This window comes from Vipera berus (genome assembly GCF_964194415.1).
Source record: "Vipera berus genome assembly, chromosome: 1".
NCBI lineage: Eukaryota > Metazoa > Chordata > Lepidosauria > Squamata > Viperidae > Vipera > Vipera berus.
The window spans coordinates 271,432,323-271,445,355 of record NC_138202.1 but is presented as its reverse complement, the minus strand read 5'-3'; the positions used below and the strand labels follow the sequence as shown (position 1 = coordinate 271,445,355).

Sequence of the window (13,033 nt, the reverse complement as noted above, 5' to 3'; positions counted from 1 at the left end):
CCAGTAGGCCACGCCCACCCAGGCCACACCCACCCAGGCCCCCTGAGGGCAACCACAATGCTGATGCGGCCCTCAATGAAATTGAGTTTGACATCCCTGTTCTAGAGGATTCATAGAATATTGATAACCCAAAGATTTGTAGTTTAGGATAACAGTAATGATCATAATGACAACAAAAAAAGTTTTGCTCTGAATCTGTTGTTCTCATACATAACAAAGAGGAAGACTCTTATTTGTAATGTTTTGTTCATCTATTTAACAAAAAAGCATAAATTTCAGGGCAGAACTCTTCGAAAAATTCATTGTTTAAAAATGGTGATTATTCACTTAGAAAAGAAGATGCAAATATATAAATGAAAAAACCATCAATTTTTGGAAAAATATTTAATTAGTGATTTAATTATCATAAACTTACAAAATACTGCAACCAAATTTACTTCACTTATTTACATTTGCCTGAAGAAACATTTTACACCAAAAGCCTGAATTTTACACCCAAGTCTCAGAGTTATGAACCTCCTATTATTCATTTTGAAGCTGGCCTTTCTACAAATTAAGGAGGTTCTTGGTTTCAGCTTTTTCTGTTGTGACCATCCTCAAAAAACAGACAGATACACTAGCATGACTAAAATCTTGAGCATGGAAGATCTATTGCTTTGGATATTTTTTCTTGGCTTAATAGGTTAATGTAGGTTTTCTAATCTTCCCTAGAGAGCCAATATACAGATGAAAGCATCCCTTTTGCTCCTTCATACACAGTCTGCTAAAATTCAAACGAAGGCTAAATAATGAGTCAAATTCCATCTGCTATAGGGATCTGCTGAGGCCACAAAAGGGATGCTAACAGTTTGCAGGCAATCCTTAGGCTGCACATTATGCACGCTTGCACAAGATATAGCCAAACAAGTTCACAATATCTGATTTCTGATCCCTTCTACTTGTCATTCCTTTAAGACTTCCAGGCTGCTATTAGCTCCAGAGATAATAGCTCTGATGTAACTTTGACATATTGTATAAATGAAACCTTCTCATTTTCATATTTTGGGGTTGTTGGCCTATTACTTGGGTTCCATTATCAACAGTTTTTCCCCTGACAAACTATGGAGCAGAAAGCAAGAACTATCTTCACATAATAATCAGAATAAATATTTTTTTCATATTTTATAACAATGCATTTTAGAAATGTATACTATTTTATCAAAACTCTAAAATCAGCTATGACTACCAGATGTCTAAACTGCATTATCCATGTAATACAGTTTATATATATAATTTATAATTAGGGTTCATAATTTCTTCCATATTTATTTTCTCCAAGAAAAAAAAACCTGGCAATTGCAATTGCTCCCTTAAAAATCCATAGGATGTATTTATTTGGGAATAATTTATTACCCACCTCATCAACATTTTCCAAGGTTTTACATAGGTTCTGGTATGCCTTTTATTTTGGTAACAATATGGGGGTCATTAATCTGGTTTCTTATTACATGAGTTGAAATATATGAATGGCCTGGAATCTGTGGCTCTTCGGATGTTTCCATACTCCATGTCTATCCACCAGCTTAGCTAATTATCAGATATGATGTAGTCCAACAACATCTACCGAGTCACAGGTTCCCAACTTCGGTATGTATCATACTGCTAGTATCCTTTGGTTCTCATACACCTATCTAATTAATAATAAATATGGTAACCATAAAGAGATGAGCACAAATTATGAGCGTTCCCATGACACCGATCAAGTGGCTTCAAGAAGGCAGCTAGCCTTTAAGGCATGATAAACAGCAGCAAAGGATTGTTCGGCAAGGATGTTTTCTCCGGTATTCAAGTGCTTTCCTCACTTCCTCTTTAGCTTCCCCAACATATTCTTGGACGTTCTGCATGTTGAACTCAATGACATCAAAGGTGTCAGCCTGCTCTTCCACCAGCAGTGCCACCTGTAGGAAAAGTTCATGGACCTCTCTGATTCGCGATTCAAGCTTCATCAGCTCTTTGTGCCGGGTTTCTATCTCATTCAAGGCAGAGCGAGCTCCTTTGGTGTCAGACAGCAGATTCTCGGAGAATACATCCCATCGGCCTTGCTCAATTATGTCCTCTATCTGGTTCCCAGACACATCTTTGCCCATGATTTCCAGCTGCCGCTGAATCCTAATTTTGCAATTGTCTCGCTCTTTCATTTCAGTTTCATTGTAATTAAACATGGCTTCCTGAAAAGCGTGCATGAGGTCGACATAGTGGTCCTTGCACACGCGGGTTACAACTGCGTTTTCACCATATTTTGTTTCTGCATCTTCACTCAGATCTCTCAGAACCTGAAGTTTTCTGTGGATCTCTTCTCCACGGGCCTTAATATCCTTTGCTATGGTGTTTGTATCTCGCTTTATGCTGCTGAAGCGACGCATTGATGTCAGGAAGCGACTGTTTTGTTTGCGCAAGCGTTTCACATCTTCCTTCAGGCGGTGATTGCTTGTTCGGATCTCTTGAATGTTTTTGTAAAGATTTGCTATGGCATGATCAGTTTCAAAAAGAAGCGTTTCATGAGGTCTTTGAAAGTCATCCTCATAATCTCCAATACGTTGGCTGTACAGCCTAGATAATTCATAAAACTCCAAGAGTCTGTCTCTCATTTTTGTCCTAGGAAGAAAAAGCAAATAAGTCAGATAGCAGTGATAAAGACAGATTTCTTTTAATTACCATATATATGAAATGAAGTTTGATATATTTTTCCATATTAATCAGAAAGATACTATCTATCAAAGACATTAACTATCTGATTAATTACTGAATTTCATGAATCCCTTTGTCCTACTGATAAATTAGAATATTTATAGATCCCTGTTGTAGAAGTAAGAAATATTTAAATCAAACTTTCCCATTCTAAGGCCCTCCAAGTATGAATTATACTACATATTCTTATTGAGTAACTATTCACTGGTATACGTAGAGGACATTAGGCTGAGAAGTAATGTAATTAATCACAGAAATGTATACTGCTCTTCAAATAGAAAACAAAACTGATGTGTATCAAAACCAAGAGGTTTCCTGTACATTAATTCTGTACAAAAGCAGAATTTCCCACATGACTGTAGTTTAAAGCAAAAACCTGGGGAAAATCTTATTGATATTGCTGTTATTTTAAGAAGATTCTCCAGGAGGTATTTTTGTTATTTGTGCACTTTCATCTCTAACTACTTCATAAGAGCTGGTTTCATAAACTTGTCAACTTATTGTTTTATGTCCAGTTTTGAAAAGTCAGCTAAATATTTCAGATCTCACTACTTACTTATCCAAGGTCTTCCACTACATCATTTATTCATTTAACTTTTATTCATCTGAAGATTTCAGGATGATTACAGTTCTGAAAAATACGCTGGGCTGAGTGAATAGTGAATGGATCAGTTTAAAAGCTGGGCTGGGCTTCAGGTTCGGTCTTACCTTAGCACTACATTCAGTCCACTACAGTAGACTGCTTCTTTTGGACACCAAGTGGCAGCTGGAAAATAAATACTTCCATCTGGTCAGAGTTTGAGTTTATAAGGATAATAGCTACAGCTCAAATCTCTTAGATATGAACCCATAACCCAGAATTAATTAAGAGGCCACTTTATTAACATAAAATATGCTAATGATTTACTGAAGAAATTCCCCAAACTTTTCAGCTCATTGACCCCTTCATGAAATTTCAAATTGTTCATTGACCCCCATACTATTTTAAGTAATAGTACTGTCAGTAATAATGACTTTGAATAGTCACATCGACCATTGGAAGTCAATGTTGATCACTTTGAGAACCCCTTTACTGGGATAGTTATGCTGGTCAATCAAACAACATAAGAGCCATGGTGGTGCAGTGGTTAGATTGTAGTATTGCTGGCTGACTCTGTTCACTGCCAGCAGTTTGATCCCAACCGGCTCAAGGTTGACTCAGCCTTCCATCCTTCTAAGGTTGGTAAAATGAGGACCCAAAATGTTGGGGCAATATGCTGACTATGTAAATCGCTCAGCTTTTATTTAGTAACATTATATACTATTTTTTATTTACTTTTTTAAACGTTAAAGTGCTTGATAACTAGAAAGCAGATGCAGCACCATAAATTAATTGTGTCCACAGACTTATTAAACATTGTGGTAGTTAATAAATTCACAATTTTACAATAACACTTTATTAATTAGACTATTTCAAATTTACTTTATTTCAGTAAAATGACTATTTTAAAAATATTTATCCAACATCTGGCTTCTCGGTAAACATCCTTTTTTTAGCCCACCAAATATCCACTGCTGATGTTTCATAAGAAAATGCATTTAAAATAAAACCTCGTAATAAACAACAGCAGAGTTGTACTAGATTCATGTACATAGAGTACAAGAGGATCTAGGTATCCGCAAATAAAACACCAAGGTTACACCAAGTTGAGAGTGATTCTTCCATCTTTCCAGTCAAACTGCATTCCTTACTCTTACCACATTTTTCATGCTACCTCTACATCTGACATGTTACTCAAGAAACCTCTGTCCTTTCACTCAGTATTCACAGCACAACATGTTTCTTTTTCTTTTGAAACAAAAATCAAGACATGTGGACTACTTTGAAAATAATCATTGTTGCAGTAGCAAGGAGGAAATTTGCCACTGCAAGACATTACAAATATACCTGCACTGGTGAGATTTCACCTCAACTATTAAATACAGTTCTGAAGACCACCATTTAAGAAGGATTCAGACAAACTGGAACTACTTCACAGAAGGGCAACCAGGATGATTCAGGAACTAGTAATTAAATCCTGTGAAAAGAGAATGAAAGCATTTGCAATGTTTAGTACTAAAGCTGAGGAGGATATGACAGTACTTTTTAAAAACCTGAAGGTATGCTATACTGTATGAGGCCAAGCCTTCCAGATCATAGGTCGGAAAATCAAATTTAACTTATAGGAAGAAGATGCCAACAGATTATTTGCAAAGCCTCCCTAATGTACTTAAAGGTGGACCCAGAGAAACACCTTTTGTTCTTCCATTGGATGTGTTCAAAAGGAGGTTAGATAACTATTTGCCTGGAATGCTATTTGGAATCCAGCACTAATTTCAAGATTCTCAACAAGAGTCAATGGTCTAATGCAGTGATACTCAACCTTGGCAACTTTAAAATGTATATGGACTGATTCTCAGGATTCCATACATTTTAAAGTTGCTAAGGTTGAAAAATGCTGGTCTAAACAACTCCCCTTCTAGCTCTATGGGTCTATCATTGTGTAGACAGTTTCTCTTTACAATTGTGAAGACTGAAGTAAAGGATTTTCTAGTAAGATTCACCCTCAGCCTTTGAGTCCATCCCATTTCAAAATATGGGCCAGTATGTAAATTAAATTTCACTTATAGTTAAAATTAAATATATTTGCAATGCTTAGTTTCCTGTCAAGTGTTTAATCATATGCCTTTTTCCTCACTGTACAAATGGCAGTTTGATAAGGACTTCGAGAGGTCTGTGGGAGCTACATAGATAAATGTGGTTTAGAAGAAAAACAAAAGGAAAGCTTCTAACCATGTTATATGAGAAGTACAATCCATAATACATCACACATCTGACTAAATCCTAAGTTCATAGGTAAACCACTGGCAACCTGACTCATCAGCTAAAGGAAATATTGCTAATCACATCTTCATGCAGGAACAACCCACAGCGCACATTTTAAATGTCTTGAGGATTATGTTGCACTAACATTAGAGCCACAAAATATTCAAAAATCTTTGGGCTCTGTGAATTGTTTCAATGAGATAGGCTTCAAATGCACATGATAAACTTATAGTTTGCATTGGCTGTCCAAAATTCAAAATTCAGGAACAATACAAAATTAGAATATTTACAATTCTTAGAATTTAGAAAATGTACAATTATATTTCTGTTTTTGAAAAGGGAATGCCTACCGTCTCGATCCCTAGAAAGTCTAATAATGTAAGGAAAGAAAAACATTTTTGTAGAAATACAGAAAAGGCACAGCTTATACGATAAATAAAAGGAAAATCAAATAAGAAGAGAATTGATTAAAGCAGAAATGAGGGGGAAACCCTGATTTCTCTCCTTCTAACTGACCTTTCACTAATCTCATCCCATCCCTTTCCACTGGGTTTTAGCTTGTATTCTATAAGATTTGGCATTGATTTAAATTGGAATTCCCCAAAGTGGTCAAATATCAGCAGCTCTGGAGTTGATAAATGGCTGGAAGTGTCAAGGGAAATCAGTAAATATATGGCAATTAATAGGAACAAACTGAATCTAGAAGAGCCTGGTGACTACTAAAAGACACCAGTCTCCATCCATATGTCAGTACCCTTATTGATGCTCATCAGATGCATCCCACCTATTTATGATATTAGCAGCTTCAGAAAAAAAAGTTATTTTAAATTTGATAACTTTCATATTTTAAATTATAACCTGCGTTTATGAAGTCATTATTGTTTTTCAAAGAATTATTAAAGTAGTATTTATTAAATTAAGGGACGCGGTGGCTCAGTGGGTTAGGATGCTGAGTTTGTCGATCAGAAGGTCGGCAGTTTGGCGGGTCGAATCCCGAGTGCCGCGTAACAGAGTGAGCGCCTGTTACTCGTCCCAGCTTCTGCCAACCTAGCAGTTCGAAAGCACGTAAAATGCAAGTAGAAAAATAGGGACCACTACGGTGGGAAGGTAACAGCGTTCCGTGCGGCTTTGGCATCTAGTCATGACCACAGAGACGTCTTCGGACAAGTGCTGGCTCTTCGGCTTTGAAATGGAGATGAGCACCGGCCCCTAAAGTTGGAAACGACTAGCACGCATGTGTGGGGGAACCTCTACCTTTACCTTTATTTATTAAATTATTTTCATATACATTTTTCATAATCATAACATCCCCTGTAATAAATGTTTGGGGGCTGATGAGTAATTCAGAAAGAGGTTCATGAGTCTGGAGACTCCTGATTTAAATGATTAATAATTTAGCATGATACACATTCTGCTTCAGAAATCTCTCCCATTGGAAATTGAATTTACTCTATGTTTTATGACAGGAATTGCTGGTATCGTCTAGAGTTTCATTCTCAGTATGAAATTTTAAGATAATCGTACATGAATTTCCTCTGCAGCTGCTTTTCTGCTCACAGCTAGACAGTTCTGTTTTTCATCACTAAAGCCCCAAACTAACTGAACTGCTACTGTGTATGGCTTCGCCTAGTGATGCTGTAACAGCACAGCTCTTTGGGCGGGCTCTTATGGAACTCATTGTCACATCCTTCTAATTGTGGTACAAAGACATCACACTAACCGCTCTCAGAGAATGTATCCTTGTGATATTGTCTTTATCTTGTTCCCAGCCCACTGCAGCGGCAGCTTGCATTGGTCTATAGCTGTAGTTTCTCAGCAGCATTTGTTCTCCTTGTCAGTCAAACAATGATACTTTGTTGACAATATGACCAATCATTTTGTGAGGGCTGGGATCACATACCAAATTGGTCACTTTAAGCTGCCCCCCCCCCCGATGGTTTAGTATTGTTCTACATGGCCTTTTTGTGTTGGAGTTCAGGAGAGATTGGATATCTGCTTCCAGAGAGCCATTGGCCTACATACACACCTGAACAGGACCTTCCAAAAACACTTATGAAGTCTTACTCAGGCTCCCGTTTTTAAAGAAATAGAATTATTGCTTACTTGATCTATCACTAGCTCTTAGATTTAGGAGGACGACAAGACTACTGTGGTCAGAGGGGATTCACAACAACTCAGCAAATGCTGACTTAGATTTCAATTAAATACACTAAATGTAAGTGTTCTTCCGGGTCACCTTAGAATTAGCCAATCATTTTTTAAGTCTCCAAGGGCTTCTTCAGACAGTCACTATTGATCTGCAGTTAATTGCATGGATCTGAGCTTTATTGGGAAAGGGTATTTATATATTTCTCCTGCTTCATTGTTTTTCATCCGAAAATCCCCATTTCCTTCTAATTTGAATCAGACATTTTATTTAATGAGGCAGTCAGCAGTCCTGGGGAGGGGGAAGCTGAGTAGGGTGGATGACTTTAACTGAGGTACTGAATAATATAAAAACGTTGAACTCCTTCTTTCAAGCCTCATGTTAACAGTCTTTCTTCTAGGGACATTTAAAAATAAGTCATCATCTGGCAGAGAACATAAAACCAACTTCTATTTTTTGTAAGCTGGGAAGATTGCACCGCCATCATACATATGAGCATGACTAAGAAACAGTAAGACGCTAGCTTGCTTCAGTAAGAGAGAAATTCAGATAAATGGCTCTGTTGTCTAAGATAATTAACCCAGGAGCACACAACTTTTTTAAACCAAAAGATAGGATTGGAGGCTATATGCCAAAAGATAGCAAAACTAGGACACAGATTGCATCTGAAGTTAATTAAATGAAATGATTACTAGGCTTGTCAAATAATTTAGCTATCCAGGTGAAAGTGTGGAAAACACGTTAACTGTTTAACTGTATTTATATTTTGTATCTAGTGCCAAATATCACCACTTATCCCTTTCAATATTTTTTAAACTCATAGATTACCAGGATAATACAAGTCATAAGTTACAATGTGTAATTTTCCATGTCAATCTCTTAATTGTCTCGTAACAGCTAAGAAGCAAAATATGCACTGACGTAATGTGACTAAGCACAGAGAGTATTATATATTCTGAAGTTAGAGTACCTGTATTATCTAGTCACTTGATCATCCTTGTAAGGCATGTACTATTAAGTGACACAAAGCCTCATGATTTTCATGCTCATAAGTGCTAGATGCATTACATAATAAAATTGATTACACGAATACTAACATGACATATCCAATTACTGAGCACAAATTCCCAGCATATCTCACATTCTTTATTTTTATTCTATACATTTTCTATGAGGTATATCTATGCATATTTATGCCCAGGCATATAAAATGCTGAAATGCAAATGTGACAATTTATAACAAGCAAGAAATGCGTGCAGAATTTAAAATAGCATTCCAAATAACAAAACAATTGATTGCTAGTTCTGACCTAGTGTTTTTTCCTATACATTCTGAGACCTTTCCTAGAAATCTTAAAACTAGGTAGGAATTGGGGGAAAAAAGTTCCAAAATCTTAAAGTATATTGCTTTTAATATGTTAACATTTTAAAAATTAAAATAAAATCCTAATAAATTAAACATATTAATTACTACACTAAAAATTAAAGAACTTTGTTATTGCTCAAGAAGAAAATATGTTGTATGGTCATTGCTTCTTAAATTACTATCAACAGCATCCTATTCTTCCATACTCAGAGATAAGAGTCACTGAGTTCATTGAAGCATAATCTCTAGCAAATTAGTAGTTATATAAAATTAAAATTAGTAGCTGTAATCTGAGGCCTATCATGTAAGAATAATTAGTAAACACTACACACACACAGAGGGTTCCAGAAAAACTATTTAAGTTGTATTCCTCTTCATATATTTGTTGAATTTTAGTAAGAGTAACACTTGCTATTTTTTAATCATATTTGCCTTAACTTGTGGCCCAGACAGGTAACTGTAACATTGACAAGGATGAACTTGAAGTGACTCCATCAAGTGGCAAACTGTGTAACTTTAATAGATGCTAGTTTACGGCAACTTCGGGATCATTCACTTCCTGCCCCAACTCTCCCTTCTGCAGATAGACTCCTCAAACAAATGTCTTGGACACACAGACTTTTAGAATTCTTCCATGTTACAATACTTAGACAATGCAGCATTCAACTAACATTTTGGTTCCCTCAACTTTCATTCCATATTTTACAACTGCTCCCTGATATACTAGAGCAAAGAGCTGAACCTTATTTTAAAAAGACATCCTCTTGAGTATGTGCAAGCCTATATCTCATTTTAATCCAAGATCAAGTATAGTACCAATACAACCACTGGAATTTACTTCTGCTGCCCTAATGCTAAAGACATTTTTTTGGGAACGAACATTGTTTTGTTGTAGAAAAGAATAGCATGTCCTTAAGATAAAAACAAAATTATTACCGGTACCTGTAAATCTGTGTCTGCCTGACTGACTAGCTGTCCCTTTGCTATAAAGTGGTTTTTAAAAAGAGTTAAAAATTATGCTGCCATGAAGAATTTCATCAGCAAGGTGAAAATGTCAGCATGTCTGGGCCAGTCCAGATACCATACTGGGACTGGATGGTTTTGTCTCTGAGCAATCATGTGCTATACTGTAATTATGCAGGCCTGCGGGGCTCTGGGCCTAATGTTCTCCCCTAACAGCAGAAGTCACAGATTTAAGCATCTAGCCTGACTTATCTCATACAATAAACACTGCTATTGGCAAACTCATCTTTATGCTTGCTGACCTTCTTGCTGACCTTCTAAATTTACTTCCTTCTCTTTTTACATTTTCATTTTTTGAGCTGAGAGAACTCCTTTGGACCTCCTTATATTCCCTCACCTCCCGCCCTATACCACTTCCCAATTCCACATATACCCCTTGTTGGTGGACCATTATTTAAATTCAAGCTGGAGGTATCTAGGACTATAGTACCCTGGCCTGGCATCTTTGAGTGATACTTATGAGCTATTCTTCATCTTTCAGAAAACTTTGGGCCTTGGTGGTTTGAAAAATACTGTGCTAAAAAAAAGAAAGATGAAGTTCATGCAGAAAATAGAGTCAGAGACCTGTAAGATTCAAATAAGAACTGTAATGAGTTTAGACTCTAAACTTTAGACTGAAAGCAAATCTATTTTAAAAGTGGAGTCCTTAAACTTCACAATAAACTGTGGAAGAAATCCATTTTAAAAAGACACACACAGGATTATACCATTAAAGATTTTAAACAATCATCTAAATCCAAGTGACTTTATTTACAAAATAAGCTAATTTTCTCCAACCAAATACTCCCCAAATGGAATACATATGTCCAGAAAAGCAAACCAGAAACTTGCTAACTGGGGATTATGGGAGAATTGGTGGGTACCGTTTAGCTATTTAGCTCATGACAATAAAGGAACAAAGTTAATTTTGAATCAGTTTTGGAAAAGGCACAAATATTCTCCTAAAATACAATTTTATGTCCAAAAGTTAATAATTTCATCACGTGTAAATGTGTGAATTAAGGAACACAACAATATAATTGTTGTTGTTGTTAGCTGTGAAGTCGTGTCTGACCCATTGCGACCCTATGGTCAACATTCCTCTAGGCCTTCCTGTCCTCTACCATCTTCTGGAGTCCATTTAGGCTCACGCCTACTGCTTCAGTGACTCCATCCAGCCACCTCATTCTCTGTCGTCCCCTTCTTCTATTGCCCTCAATCTTTCAACAATATAATACTAATGTACAAGGTTTAAATACATATCCAGGTTAAAACATTATAAGGAGTATAATGCAGATTATATTTCTTTATATGTTGTGTTAGATATTTCCTTTAAAGTTACAAAAGATTTTTAAACTATAATAGGCATTCCTGTTAAGCATCAAAAAGTACAATGAGAAGCTTTGAAAGTAACCAGCTAAGAAAAATAAATTTAATCCTATTGAAAGCCTGAGTTTAAAATATTTATTGAAAAAATGTCCAGTGCAAGTTATTTCATGGGTAATCTGTGAATATATCATCTCTTTCAGAATGAAGATTCTTCTACAAATAACATTTTAAAAATAGCCAAAAACTCAAAAGATTTTTTTTCTTATAATAAATTTCACAATAGAATTGCTGTGTTGTGCTAGTAAAACTTTAAAAATCAGCTTTAAAAATCATGGAGAGAACACACCTAATATAGAAGTAAAGCGATCTACCAAAATTCTGTAGAATACAAGAAAGAGCCACTTTAGGTCCAAAGTAGGAAATCAGTTATGTAATCACTAGCATGATTAGTAGCCACAGATAATCTTATTTTTCCGTGAATTTTTACCAACCATTTAAAGCCCTCTAGATAGTAGCTATTAGCTGCATCCAGTAGCAGATACTACAGATGAACTCCTTTAAAACTTCCTCTTGCTTGTTTCCAGTTTTCTCATGGCCAGCCTGGGTGATTTCTATTACTCAACTCCCAGCAAAAATACGTACATTATCTCTGCCCTCATTTCCATCTCAAACTCTTTGCTAAGCCCCAAAGCCTCACACATTGCGATTGTCATTTCTTCGGAAGAGAGGTTTTCCCGCTTCTTGACAGATTATGGTAGCCCTTTCTTCTCCAGTTATAGGTGTGATAACTAAACTGCACTCAGATCTTCTATTTCTCCACCATTCTCCTGAGAAAGCAGAGTTCAGGCTGCTGATGCCTCCCTGTACTGAACTCCAAGGGAGAACAACCTTTGACTCAAACCATTGTCAAACTAGCCAGTAGTTAGTTAGTTAGTGCATAGATACAAAATAGCTTCCCAGCGAAGGGAATGATTGTCAATGGTTTGGGACTATGCAATAAAGCAGGGGTCTTCAAAATTGGCCCTTTTATGACTCGTGGACTTCAACTCCCAGAATTCCTCAGCCAGCATGCTGGCTGAGGAATTCTGGGAGTTGAAGTCCACGAGTCATAAAAGGGCCAAGTTTGAAGACCCCTGCAATAAAGACTCCTTCAAGCAGAGGACATCTCCCACAGCTCCCATTTGGGAAAACAGCCCCTCAAGCAAATATTTACCGCCTGCGCCGGGAAGAGAGCAATCGAGTTCCCCGCCGGGTCGCTGTCCAGCCAAAAACTACGCTGCCTCGTGGAAGAAGCACCTGTCAAGCTTTTCCATCTCGTGGGAGTTTCCCCGCGGCGCGTCTTCTCCCCGCCCCCTGGCCCCGCCTGCGCGAAGCCCATTGGCTGCCTCAATTCCTTTTTTTGAGTGCGTCAAGGATGAGCGATGCTCTGGTACGTCGGGGGTGATGAGTCTTCGTCTTGTGAAGGGCGATCGGGTGGGTGGGAACTGCCTGGAAAGACGGCGGCGGGGTCCGGATCGCTGCGGCGCGGCAGATGCCGGGCTCCCCACGTTGATGATCTGCAGAATTCTTGGCAGGTTCCCCTGAGGCGTCAACGCAGCAAAGACGTGACCTGGAATCT

At 37.3% G+C, this 13,033-nt stretch overlaps 1 protein-coding gene across 2 annotated transcripts; it reads right to left on the bottom strand.

Annotated features, from left to right (window-relative positions):
• Positions 1-369: 369 nt before the first annotated feature.
• STX11 (syntaxin 11) lies at positions 370-12,730 on the bottom strand. Of its 2 annotated transcripts, XM_081313752.1 has the most exons (3): positions 12,629-12,730; positions 3,436-4,784; positions 370-2,634 (listed from the first exon to the last, which is right to left on the bottom strand). In XM_081313752.1, exon 3 carries the CDS (start codon positions 2,625-2,627, stop codon positions 1,761-1,763), a length of 867 nt encoding a protein of 288 aa, XP_081169878.1. In that variant the 5' UTR covers positions 2,628-2,634; positions 3,436-4,784; positions 12,629-12,730; the 3' UTR covers positions 370-1,760. The 2 variants fall into 2 exon arrangements, with proteins under 2 accessions (XP_081169878.1, XP_081169879.1); XM_081313753.1 differs by lacking the exon at positions 3,436-4,784 and having other exon boundaries at positions 12,629-12,670.
• Between the last annotated feature and the right edge of the window lie 303 nt (positions 12,731-13,033).

Excerpts from the sequence above, each read along its gene's own strand:
- STX11 (XM_081313752.1), bottom strand. The coding sequence starts at position 2,627 with ATGAGAGACAGACTCTTGGAGTTTTATGAATTATCTAGGCTGTACAGC.